General features: G+C 40.7%; 1 protein-coding gene across 2 annotated transcripts in view; it reads right to left on the minus strand.

The window, feature by feature from the left end:
• Positions 1-13,386, minus strand: part of LOC105013033 (synapsin-2) — a 164,929-nt gene that overhangs the window by 102,066 nt on the left and 49,477 nt on the right. For both annotated transcript variants that reach the window (XM_020056412.3, XM_010874275.4), the window contains exons 2-3: positions 11,931-11,988; positions 2,644-2,735 (exon numbers count right to left, since the gene is read on the minus strand). In XM_020056412.3, coding sequence (XP_019911971.2) covers positions 2,644-2,735; positions 11,931-11,988 — 150 coding nt within the window. The remainder of the gene's footprint in view (positions 1-2,643; positions 2,736-11,930; positions 11,989-13,386) is intronic.

Here is a 13,386-nt window from a genome sequence, read left to right on the forward strand (position 1 = left end):
AGTAGTCCTAAAACAGTTTTTTTTTTATCTACTAGTTGAAGACTAATAGCTTTGGATTGTACCTTAATGTGACATATTTTATATCCTGGCTTGTTTATCTGCTGGGCCCAAATGTTTTTTTTGTGTTGGATAGGTTTGTTTATGAATAACCGTTTGGGTTAAGGTTACCCCTAACCTATAACCCTGTTATGCTCTAATTCATTTCAGAGAAATGTAAATTCCTCCAGGTATCAGTGATGGGCAGTATTTATGATGCATTTATTTAAAGTATGGATTTCAAATACAAAATAGGAGGAGACCCCGGGGAAGACCTAGGACACGCTGGAGGGACTATATCTCCCGGCTGGCCTGGGAACGCCTCGGTGTCCCCCCGGAAGAGCTGGAGGAAGTGTCTAGGGAGAGGGAAGTCTGGGCATCTCTGCTTAGACTGCTGCCCCCGCGACCCGGCCCCGAATAAGCGGAAGAAGATGGATGGATGGATAATTTGTATTTGATTGGGTTGATGAAAATTGCTTCATATTTTGTATCAAAATACTTCAGTGTTTTGTATTTTGTAGTTAAAAATACTGTAAAATACTTTGTGAGAAGTCTACATGATGACTTTATAAAATGCTGCCTCGGATTGTTGCCTACTCAGTAATTTGCCCAGACTGGTTGAGATCAGAACAGAAGGTCAAGGTGTAGGTTGCCAACTTTCCATCTGTTTTTAGCATAAATAAAAATGTTAACAGTTCATGTTCAGATTTGTTGTTCGTTTGAGTAGCTTAGGCTAAATCGTTTACTGATTTACGTAATGTTCTAGCTAATTATTTGACCCCAAGTAGCAGCACTCACAGTTAAAGTTAGCTTGCTACTTTCAGCCTAAGATAGGTTTTCGTTGGTTGTGCACAAAGATACGAGATATGATACAAGATTGTTCCCTAATTGAAGTAGCTGTTTAGTAAAATAATGATTTTGCATACCATGACTTCCTGACACAATGTATTATTATATTTATGATTAATTACTTAACTGGTTGCTATAAAGGTGCCATCAGTTTTCTTCTTATGAATGACTTGTTTGTCATTGAGTCAATGTTGCTGAGTAAGCAGTGCTCAACCAAACAAGTAACTAAATTAGGATACAATTATGAGTCATCAGCAAACTGTTAAACATGAAATTGTTGGTTACATAACTAAACTCAATCTGGGTGATCACAAGGGATATGTGAATATTCAATCTGTTAACTGATTGCATATGTCAGATTTATCACATGACTCAGAGAAAATCTGTTGCCATCAAACATTGTCTACTTAACCAACTGAGTCAGTGTACTGGTGAAGGGATAGATCAAATAGACTGATAGATGGAATCAACTGAGTCAGTGTACTGGTGAGGGGATAGATCAAATAGACTGATAGATGGAATCAACTGAGTCAGTGTACTGGTGAGGGGATAGATCAAATAGACTGATAGATGGAATCAACTGAGTCAGTGTACTGGTGAGGGGATAGATCAAATAGACTGATAGATGGAATCAACTGAGTCAGTGTACTGGTGAATGGACAGATCAAATAGACTGATAGATGGAATCAACTGAGTCAGTGTACTGGTGAAGGGATGGATCAAATAGACTGATAGATAGAATCAACTGAGTCTGTGTCTGGTGTGGCTGCTGTATTTTTTAGTTTCTATTGATACACTTAAAATTAAGGTATTTAGTATTTTATTTTATTAGTGTTTGATGATCTTGCATAGCATTTCAAGAGGACAGGACAACACACTGAACCATATAAATAATTGTAACAAATTAAAATAAACACTGTTTACAAGATATACATAGTCATCAAATGATTAAAGACTACAAAGTCTTTGTGGGCAGCGGATAACTAAAATTAATCATTGCCTAATGAAGTGGGGGCTTTAGGAGTGACGAGTGATATCAACCAGAGTCTAGGCATCATAATTGAGATCTCTCTTCTCATCTATTTCATAACAGCAGCTTACATCCCACCACACGCTTGCCTCTGACGAGAAGTAGGGTCGGTCCTGATTGGCCCCTGGATGCGATACCAGATGTTATACTGTAACAAATCCCAATGTACCAGAGCAGTGAAAGGGGCATTGTCCTGCGTAGGTTGCCATCTTACAGATGGGATGTGAAATGGGTGTCCTGACTCCTTAGGTCACTAGAAATTTCCACCAGAGTTAATTCCCCTAGTCGCACGATCAATACCATAGCCATATTGGTATGAGGACTCGTTTGGAAATGTGGCTATCTAATCCCCAGCTTCCAATTGACTCACTGATCCTCTCTTTTCTCCCTGTAACTATTCCCCAGAAAATGAGAATGTGTTTTTACTGGGTAAAGTAATAGTAACGATAGGTAATAATAGTAATGATAGGTTGAACAGGCAGCTGCAAGGGGTTGATATAATACTAGTAGATAGCTTCAGATTGAATCAAAACGGGTTCTAACTGGAAACAAAATTATTTCTTCTATGGGGAGAGCTGAAGAATACATTTAGGGACTAGATATCACATATTTTCAAAGCTAGACCATGAGATGGAATAGTTTTAATTATGACGTTTATGAATGGAACATGTTTATTTAGTACTGAAAGTAAATGACTGTAAAAAGTACATTATTTAATCATGACTCACCTTACTACTTTGGTTCCATTCCTGATCACTTGCATGTCCACATTACATGTTCCATTTGCATGGGATACCATATTGAGCTCTGAGAACTCGGCCTGACACAAACACACACAAAGACAATGAAACAAGTGTGATTTGCTGTTTATATATACACTACCATTCAAAAGCTTATATTATGCATGAAGTGACCTTCCCCAATACAACGTTTCTCATGACTAGGATGCCAGCAGTAGATTTCAGGAGCAGGACATGACATCCTCTTTGTTATTACTGACCAATATAAGGGCTTGTACAGCATAAGAAATCCTCTTTGTGACTAACAACCAACATAAGGCCATGTATAGCTAGGTGATAGGCATATCTGGTTTGTATGATTATAGCAATGATGCTTCTCCTGTGACAAAAAGCTAACATGAACCTTACTGTTCAGTTATCAGTTGTGGTAACTGTAATTCATTGAGGATTAATAAAACAATTATGAACAGACATGGCATAAATGTCCCCCTAGAGAGAGCCACGTAAGCCATTGATGCAAAGATTATCTCATGAAGGGACTGACGGGTTCATCCTAGTGCTGGAATGTGAGGATTGAGATACCGGGGTGTTGAAGTTCATGTACAGTCCCCCTGGAGACAGCTATAGAATTGTAAGAAGCTGACTCTTTTAATTCTATTGCATTTTTCTATTTTTATTTTCATTTTAAAGCATATTGAATATATTAATCCTCTATGTATGAAATGTGCTATATAAATAAACTTGCTTGCTTGCTACACACCCAAAATTCAGACAACTTAATTTGCAAAATCTGGTCTGTTCCCATCAATAACCGGGATCAATCAACAAAACAGTGAACACCTTTCACGGTTCTAGAATTCTGGATATGAAAGTTGATGTCGTTTTTTAAATAAAAATGAATATACTTTCAATTAAAAAAACACAATTATTGTATATAATATCATTAATATCTTTATCACATCTTTTTATGTGAAACAGGGACCATGGCTTACTTGGTAAATTTACTTGGAAAGGGTACTTGGAAAACTACGTGATTTGGTTCAAGTGGGAGCAGTGCAATGACCATGCTATGGATCTAAAGGTTAATGCAGATTGATGCACCTTTAGATTATAAAATGGTTATTGGTAGAACCCTTTACAGTGTTCTAGTTAGAACCATATACAGGGATTTTTTAAGAAGTCTATATTGAAACCTCTGCAAAGAGTTATTATTATTTAGAGAACAAATCAAGGAACCCTATATGGCTTTACTAACTATCTTTTTAGTAAGAATGCACTAGGCCTAGTACAGTGTTTCCAAATCCTGGTCCTGGTGACCCCAAGGGTCACGTTTTGTTTATCACAGATACAAGAGACACAGATCTTATTGCAGTACAGTGTAAATCTTGTGCCCCAGGTCAGCAATGCCATTATAATGGTCTATTCTACTCCAGAGCTTTACTCTAAATTATTACCACTTATCCTATTGTTAGAAATGGCTTGAAAATGTGATGTTATATCGATTTATTTGGTATCCTGCACATTCTTTGGTACAAAATATCCTCATTACTTGTTGTAATGTTTACTGGTAATTATTTTCATCCCAGAGCTGACCTCTTTATATTATTAACAATTATTTTGTTTAAGTTAGTGTTATAATTTAATATAATTTGCTTGTAAGGCAGTTTTTTAACCAACATTTTATTGGAACCCTGGATGTTCTGTAGTGTGTATTTATATATATATATATATATATATATTTATTTTTTTCCCCGTTATTTATATTTCAGTGATCTGACACGTCTTGTTTCAGTGACAGTTACTGTACATTGAAATGTGGAATTAAAACGCCAAATGGAAATTTGTCTGGTTTGATTAATCTTTATTCTTGATAAACTGCATGCTATAAATATTAAATTATATATATATATATATATATATACAAGCGCCAGATCGCTCGAAAATAGCATTTGCCTCTGATGGACCGCAGTAGGTCCACCTTCGGTATAACGGCAGTTTGCCCGCAGGCCGGCCGCTGAACAAAGGCGGTAAGAAGGCGTCTGCCGCTTTTTAAAAGCGTCTGCCGCTGGCGGTGAACCGGCAAACGTGTTTTTCTTAAATAAAATAATGACTTCTTTTGAATAATAATTTCAATAGGGTTAGAATTTACACAGGCATTTATCATCCATAGCCTAAACCTTAAGATGGTTTGCACTGGAATCTAGCTTATGGTAGCAGCAATTTCAACTGCCAAGACCAACTTACAGTTGAAGGAGATTTACAAACCATTAACATTTGCTCTTCCTAAAATAAGAGTTCCTTCAAAATAATAGTCCAATATAAACAAAAAGATAACATTGAGGACTGAGTGCTGTCATGCTCCCAACACTCCACCCATACTGCATTGACTGACAGGCACTGCCATGGCTCCTCCCATAGCTTCAAAAATATCCCTCGTATCCCCCGTAATTACTGATAGAACCAACAACTCCAACTCAACATTCTAGCAGATTCACACACTCATTACATCAGTTCTTCCTTCATAATAAGAGTTCCTTCAAAATAATAGTCCAAAATAGAGAAAAAGGATAACACAAAATTTGGGGACTGAATGCTGCCATATTGTTTGAGATTTAAATTTTTCATATAGAACATTTAAATATCATTGTCCAAAGAACCTTCACAAGCAGAGAGCATGCCAATCCGTTCCATGATTTCAGAGTAGATGGTGTTTAGGTAATTCTACATAATTCCCTTATTGCGATCCACTCGTTTGAGATATCAAAATTCCAAATAATTCAATCGAAAGATACTGGTCCCAGGGTCCTTCTCAGCAAACGGCGTGCAAATCCGTTCAGTGGTCACCGAAGAGAAGTGTGTATTTTTCAGTTCATAAATGCTCAAAGTTTTCAATGTTGTTGTAGCGCTCCCTTATGGTCTATTTGGTTGATGCTGCACAGGTCCTGACAGGACCTGATGTTTAGTGCTATGTTAAAGGCCGTAAGTCTCGGATATTCCTGACAGGATATATAGCCTGACAAAATGCCACATCCATGTAAAAGTAATTAGCCTATTATGCGCGCATCATTTGAGATATCAAAATTCCAAAGAATTCAGTTGAAGATACTGGTCCCAGGGTCCATCTCAGCGAACGGTGTGTAAATCCTTTCAGCGATTTCCGAGGAGATGTTATTAACGAGTTTTTCATAAAAGTTAAAATGGAGGCCATATTGTTTGAGATATCAACTTTTCTTATATAACTTTTAAAGACAATGGTCCAGTGGTCCTTTACACCAATTGTCAACCAACTCTGTTCAGTGGTTTTGGTGGAGATGTCGTTTAAGTGTGTTTCTATTAACGGCAAAATCGTGAGAAACATCTGTGATGTTTATAGCGCCCCCAAGAGGTATTTCTGTATCTGACTTTTTCTGTCCATTCCTGACAGACAAATTTTACGAGTATGTTTCATTTCATAGCTGTTTGATGTTTCATTTGGGATTAATGGACTTCTAAATTCATAGACCCGCCCAGCTCAATTCATTTGCTGATTTCAGCCATACTATTTAAGATATCAACTTTCCTTATATAACTTTTAAAGATAATGGTTTAAAGGTCCTTCACACCAAACGGCATGCAAATCCGTTCAGTGCTCTCGGAGGAGATGTCATTAACGAGTTTTTAACCAAATTCAAAATGGAGGCCATATTGTTTGAGATATCTACTTTTCTTATGTACCTTTTAAAGACAATGGTCCAGTGGTCCTTTACACTGATTGTCAACCAAATCTGTTCAGCAGTTTCGGAAGAGATGTCGTTTAAGTGTGTTTTTGTTAACAGCAAAATCGTGAGAAACATCGGTGATGTTTATAGCGCCCCCAAGAGGAATTTCTGTATGGGACTTGATCTGTCCATTCGTGACAGACACATTTACGTGTATGTTTCGTTTCATAGCTGTTTGATGTTCCATTTGGGATTAATGGACTTCTAAATTCATAGACTCGCCCAGCTCAATTTCATTCGCTGATTTCAGCCATACTATTTGAGATATAATCTTTTCTTATATAACTTTTAAAGATAATGGTTCAAAGGTCATTCACACCAAACGGCATGCAAATCCGTTCAGTGGTCGAGGAGGAGATGTCGTTAATGTGTTTTTCACCAAATTCAAAATGGAGGAAAATCCAAGGTGCGAATTTAAACATGAGAAGGGGCATGTATGGAACTTGGCTGCATGACTCTACGACATTTGGTTAGATATGCATGCTCAAACCTTCAACATTTGACCAAGTGCTACAGCGCCACAATGGGGTGTATAGGTATAGTAATGGCCGAGGCACTTTGGGCCTCTCATGGCAACACGTATGCAAAGTTTCATGCAAATTGAGCCACCAATGGCCGAGTTACAGGCCTCTGAAAATTGACCCGGAGAAAAAGAATAATAATAATAATAATAAAACCAACAAAAACAATAGGGTACCGTACCTACGGTACTTGGTCCCCTAATAATAAAACATACAAACATAAAAGGGTTCCAGCAACTTTGTTGCTTGGCCCCCTAATAATAATAATAAAACCAACAAAAACAATAGGGTACCTGTACCTACGGTAATGTATAATAATACATTACATTCATATAGCACTTTTCAAAGACCCAAAGATGCTTTACAATACATACATAACAAACAACTATGGATAGAGCAATGAGACAAACGGTAGCTAACAAAACAAAAACATAAGGGGGGGGTATCAAACAACATAGGGCTGGGGCTGGGGATAGGCTTGTTTGAACAGATGAGACTTGAGGTGGTGGATTAAAATGGCAACAGATGTGGAGTCACGGATGAATTGCGGAAGGGCATTCCAAAGTCTTGGAGCAGCCCAAGAAAAAGCCCTGTCTCCAAAGCTCGGCAGCTTGGATCGAGGGATGATAAGGCCAGCAGTGGCAGAGCGGAGTGACCTGGAGGAATGGTATTGGGGAATAAGGTCCCGAGAGATAGGGTGGAGCAAGTTGGTGGAGGGCTTTAAACGTGAGAAAATAATTTTGAAGTCAATGCATTTAGAGATTGGGAGCCAGTGGAGCTCTTGTAGGATGGGGGTGATGTGCTGCCAGGATTTGGTGTGTGAGAAGTCATGCAGCTGAAATTTTAACTAGTTGTAGTTTATGGAGAGTTGAAGTGTTAATGCCAGAGAGGTGAGAATTGCAATATTCAAGATGGGCAGAAATGAATGCATGTATTAGGGTTTCAGCGGCAGTGCGGGACATCTCATCTCATCTTCATCTGCTTATCTGTATCGGGTCGCGGGGGCAGCAGCTCCAGCAGGGGACCCCAAACTTCCCTTTCCCGAGCCACATTTGCCAGCTCTGACTGGGGGATCCCGAGGCGTTCCCAGGCCAGTGTCGAAATATAATCTCTCCACCTGGGCCTGGGCCTACCCCGAGTTCTCCTCCCAGCTGGACGTGCCTGGAATACCTCCCTAGGGAGACGTCCTGGGGGCATCCTTACCAGATGCCCGAACCACCTCAACTGGCTCCTTTCGACGCAAAAGAGCAGCGGCTCTACTCCGAGTTCCTCCCGGATGGCTGAGCTTCTCACCCTAACCCTAAGGGAGAATCCAGCCACCCTTCTGAGAAAACCCATTTCAGCCGCTTGTACTCGTGATTTTGTTCTTTCGGTCATGACCCAGCCTTCATGACCATAGGTGAGGGTAGGAAGGAAAATTGACCGGTATATCGAGAGCTTTGCCTTCCGGCTTTGCTCTCTTTTCGTCACAACGGTGCGGTAAAGCGAATGCAGTACCGCCCCTGCTGCTCCGATTCTCCGACCAATCTCCCGCTCCATTGTCCCCTCACTCGCGAACAAGACCCCAAGATACCTGAACTCCTTAACTTGGGGCAATGCCTCATTCCCTACCCGGAGAAGGCACTCCATTGGTTTCCTGCTGAGAACCATGGCCTCAGATTTAGAGGTGCATATCCTCATCCCAACCGCTTCGCACTCGGCTGCAAACCGGTCCAGTGAGTGCTGAAGGTCACAGACCGTTGATGCCATCAGGACCACATCATCAAAAAGCAGCGATGAGATCCCCAGGACACCGAACTGCAACCCCTCCCCACCCCGACTACGCCTCGATATTCTGTCCATAAAAGTTACAAACAGGATTGGTGACAAAGCGCAGCCCTGGCGGAGGCCAACCCCCACCTAGAACGAGTCCGACTTACTACCGAGAACCCAAACACAGCTCTTACTTTGGACGTACAGGGATTGGATAGCCCTCAAAAGGGACCTCCTCACCCCATACTCCCGCAGCACCTCCCACAGTATCTCCCGGGGGACCCGGTCATACGCCTTCTCCAGATCTACAAAACACATGTAGACAGGATGGGCATATTCCCAGGCCCCCTCCAGGATCCTTGCAAGAGTAAAGAGCTGGTCGGTTGTTCCGCGACCAGGACGGAATCCGCATTAATCCTCTGTTTGTATAACAGGAGAGGGTAGGTGGTTGGGAGTGGAAGACGGAACTGGGGCAGATGGGTTAACCAAGGAAGCATTAATGTGAGCAACAACAGAAGAAAAGAGTTTGCGAGCCCAGTGGATGGTGTGGAGGGCTCACTGCGTTGTAGTTTGTTGATAGTGGAGAACAAAGTTCGGGAGTTTGTGTTGGAGGTTTTGATGGTGTTGGAGATGAAAGAGCTTCTGGCAGCATGAAGAGCATCGCTGTACAAGAAGAGGTGAAACTTATAGGCTTCAGCATGAACAGTTAAGCCAGTTCTGGTTCAACATTCAAGGCGGTGGCCCTCCTGCTTCTTGGCATGGAGCTCAGATGTAAACCAGGATGAAGAGGATGTGAAAGTGACATTTTTTGTTTGAAGTGGGGCCATGGAGTTGAGGGCAGCAGATAGAGTAGTATTGAATTGGTTGGTGATGTATTTGGGCGTGCAAGGTGCAAGGGGAAGGGGAGAACAGATTGCATCCAAGAGTGTCTAGGGGTCGACAGCTTTTATGTTGCGGAAGGAGATGAGTCATTTCACAGTATTGTGTGGTATGTTTGAGGAAAAAGAGAAATTCAGGGTCTTATGGTCAGATAAGGGGAACAGTGAGAAAGGGAGATGTGAGTGATGTTGAGGACAACAGTGCAAATTAGGTGAAGAATGTGGCCCTTGCTGTGGGTTGGGAAATTAAAGCAGTTCAGGAGAGCAGAGGTGAGTTTAGAGCTTGAGGAGTCAATGTGAATGTTCATGTCGCCAAGCATTAGGTGGGAGGAAAGTGATACCCCTATCGTGGGTAGTTCTGCTAGGTCCGAAATAAATTAATCATTGTTTTTTAGAGGTTGATAAAGTAGAATAGTGGTGAGGGAACAGGCTGATTTGTAAGTGATGTATTCAAATGAGAGAAATGAAGGAAGAGACAGCGGTTAGGAGGAGCTACATTCAGGGAGCCGGGGTTGGCACAGATAGCTATCCCTTATGCCCCATTCGGGCATTTTTGTCGATTTTGCTCCATTTTGTTTTGTTGATTTGGTGATCATTTTGTCTGTGTTGTAGCTAGGGGCATGATTTTTTGGCAGAATTCTTATTTTTAGTTACATTTTTGAAATCCAATGTCTTTAACTCTTTCATGTCTTTTATACTCTGTTTATGAATTTTGCACCCTCTTGACACCTTTGTGGACAAAAATGTCCCATTGACTGTAGAAGTCTGTACTTTTTATCATAGGTACACTTCAACTGTGAGAGGCGGAATCTAAAACAAAAAGCCAGAAAATCACATTGTATGATTTTTATATTATTAATATGCATTTTATTGCATAACTTAAGTATTTGATCACCTACCAACCAGTAAGAATTCCGTCTCTCACAGACTTGTTAGTTTTTCTTTAATAAGCCCTCCTGTTCTCCACTCATTACCTGTATTAACTGCACCTGTTTGAACTCGTTACCTGTATAAAAGACACCTGTCCACACAATCAAACAGACTCCAACCTCTCCACAATGGCCAAGACCAGAGAGCTGGGATAAAATCAAGGATAAAATTGTAGACCTGCACAAGGCTGGGATGGGCTACAGGACAATAGGCAAGCAGCTTGGTGAGAAGGCAACAACTGTTGGTGCAATTATTTGAAAATGGAAGAAGTTCAATATGGCGCTCAATCTCCCTCGGTCTGGGGCTCCATGCAAGATCTCACCTCGTGGGGCATCAATAATCATGAGGAAGGTGAGGGATCAGCCCAGAACTACACGGCAGGACCTGGTCAATGACCTGAAGAGAGCTGGGACCACAGTCTCAAAGAAAACCATTAGTAACACACTACGCCGTCATGGATTAAAATCCTGCAGCGCATGCAAGGTCCCCCTGCTCAAGCCAGCGCATGTCCAGGCCCGTCTGAAGTTTGCCAATGACCATCTGGATGATCCAGAGGAGGAATGGGAGAAGGTAATGTGGTCTGATGAGACAAAATAGAGCTTTTTGGTCTAAACTCCACTCGCCGTGTTTGGAAGAAGAACCCCAAGAACACCATTCCAACCGTGAAGCGTGGAGGTGGAAACATCATTCTTTGGGGATGCTTTTCTGCTAAGGGGACAGGACGACTGCACCGAATTGAGGGGAGGATGGATGGGGCCATGTATAGCAAGATCTTGGCCAACAACTTCCTTCCCTCAGTAAGAGCATTGAAGATGGGTCATGGCTGGGTCTTCCAGCATGACAACGACCCGAAACACACAGCCAGGGCAACTAAGTAATGGCTTCGTAAGAAGCATCTCAAGGTCCTGGAGTGGTCTCCAGACCTGAACCCAATAGAAAATCTTTGGAGAGAGCTGAAAATCCGTATTGCCCAGCGACAGCCCCAAAACCTGAAGGATCTGGAGAAGGTCTGTATGGAGGAGTGAGCCAAAATCCCTGCTGCAGTTTGTGCAAACCTGGTCAAGAACTACAGGAAACGTATGATCTCAGTAATTGCAAATAAAGGTTTCTGTATCAAATATTAAGTTCTGCTTTTCTGATGTATCAAATACTTATGTCAATGCAAATTCATTACTTAAAAATCATGGAAATCTGGATTTTAGTTTTAGATTCCGTCACTCACAGTTGAAGAATACCTATGATAAAAATTACAGACCTCTACATGCTTTGTAAGTGAGAAAACCTGCAAAATCGGCAGTGTATCAAATACTTGTTCTCCCCACTGTAGCTGCACAGTTGTATACCAGCATGGGTTCTTTGTGGTTATGCCAGTTGCAAACTGGGTTCCTAACTAAGGATGAATACATTCAAACCAAATCGAGTGTGTGTAATAGTACCTGTTCCACTTTGACTTCATAGTCTCCTTGGAGCTTCTTCCCTCTGAACAGTTTTGCCCTGAGGAACAAGACAGAGATGCTGTATATTTAATCAGAGACAAGATATACACATTCAGTAAGAGTAGCCTACCGGTTAAGTGTGTGGGCCAGAAAACAAAAGGTTGATTGTTCTAATCCCAGAGCCACAAAGGTGAAAATCCTGTTGTTCTGTCCTTTTGTTAAAGACACAGAACTATAATTGATCCCAGGTTGTTGCTGTAAAGAAAAGTGTTGATATCATATTTATCCGGTAAAGATTAATGCAAGAATAATTGGAAACAAAAGACCAACAAGACATATTCAATAGCAGACAACACATGTATTTAATAAAATAAAGGCCTATTCAATAAGAGACAATACTTATTAAATAGGAGAAAGAGATGTATAGTCCATGTTGAAAGTATTCAGAAACCTGTTATGTTTTTATGTTACAGCCTTATTCTAAAATTGATTATATTGTTTTTTCGTCATCCATCTACATACCATATCCCAAAATGACATTGCAAAAACAGTTCATTGCAAATGTCTGCAAATATATTGAAAGAATAAACAAACTTGACATTAGTTTTCATACCCTTTGCCATGACATCCTGCTTCCTCTGATCATATTTGAGATGTTCCACCTGTGGTAATTTCCACTGATTTGACATGATTTGGTAAGGCACACACCTGTCTGTATAAGGTCCCACAGTTGAAAGCGCATGTCAGAACAAAAACCAAGGTCGAAGAAATTGTCTATATAGCTCAGAGACATATTTATGTCAGGGCACAGATCAGGGGAAGGATACCAAAAAATGTCTTCAGCACAGACGATCCACAAGAAGTTTAGAACCACCAACACCCTTCCTAGAACTGTTCATGTTGCCAAACTAAGCAACAAAGGGAGAAAGTATTTGGTCAGGGAGGTGACCAAGAACCCGATGATCACTCTGTCCGAATTCCAGTGTTCCTGTGTGAGATGGGAGAACTTTCAAGAAGGATAACCATCTCTGTAGCACTTCATCAAATAGGACTTTATGGTAGATTGGCCAGATGGAAGCCACTCATTAGTAAAAGCCATATGACAGACAAAAGGCACCTGTAGGACTTTCAGACCATGATGAACAAAATTCTTGGGTCTGATGAAAGCTAAGATTGATTATATTTATAATCACTTGGTTACAACAGATGTAGCAGGGCTTTCTAAAATTAATTTGGTGGATTGACTTGATTTTTTTCCTACAATTTTATGAAAAGAATACAATAGTCTCATAAAAAGCTTTACAGTTTTAGGCTATATCGGGTTATTTTGAGGGCAATATCTGATAGGTGCCTTGAATTATAATACTTTAATCAAAATAAATTAGAGCTTCTTTAGCACGTGACAGCTAAACTCATCACGGTTTGTTATATGCTTGAGTTGCCTGGGAGTCATTGA

This window comes from Esox lucius, chromosome 2 (assembly GCF_011004845.1).
Source record: "Esox lucius isolate fEsoLuc1 chromosome 2, fEsoLuc1.pri, whole genome shotgun sequence".
Taxonomy (NCBI): Eukaryota; Metazoa; Chordata; class Actinopteri; order Esociformes; family Esocidae; genus Esox; species Esox lucius.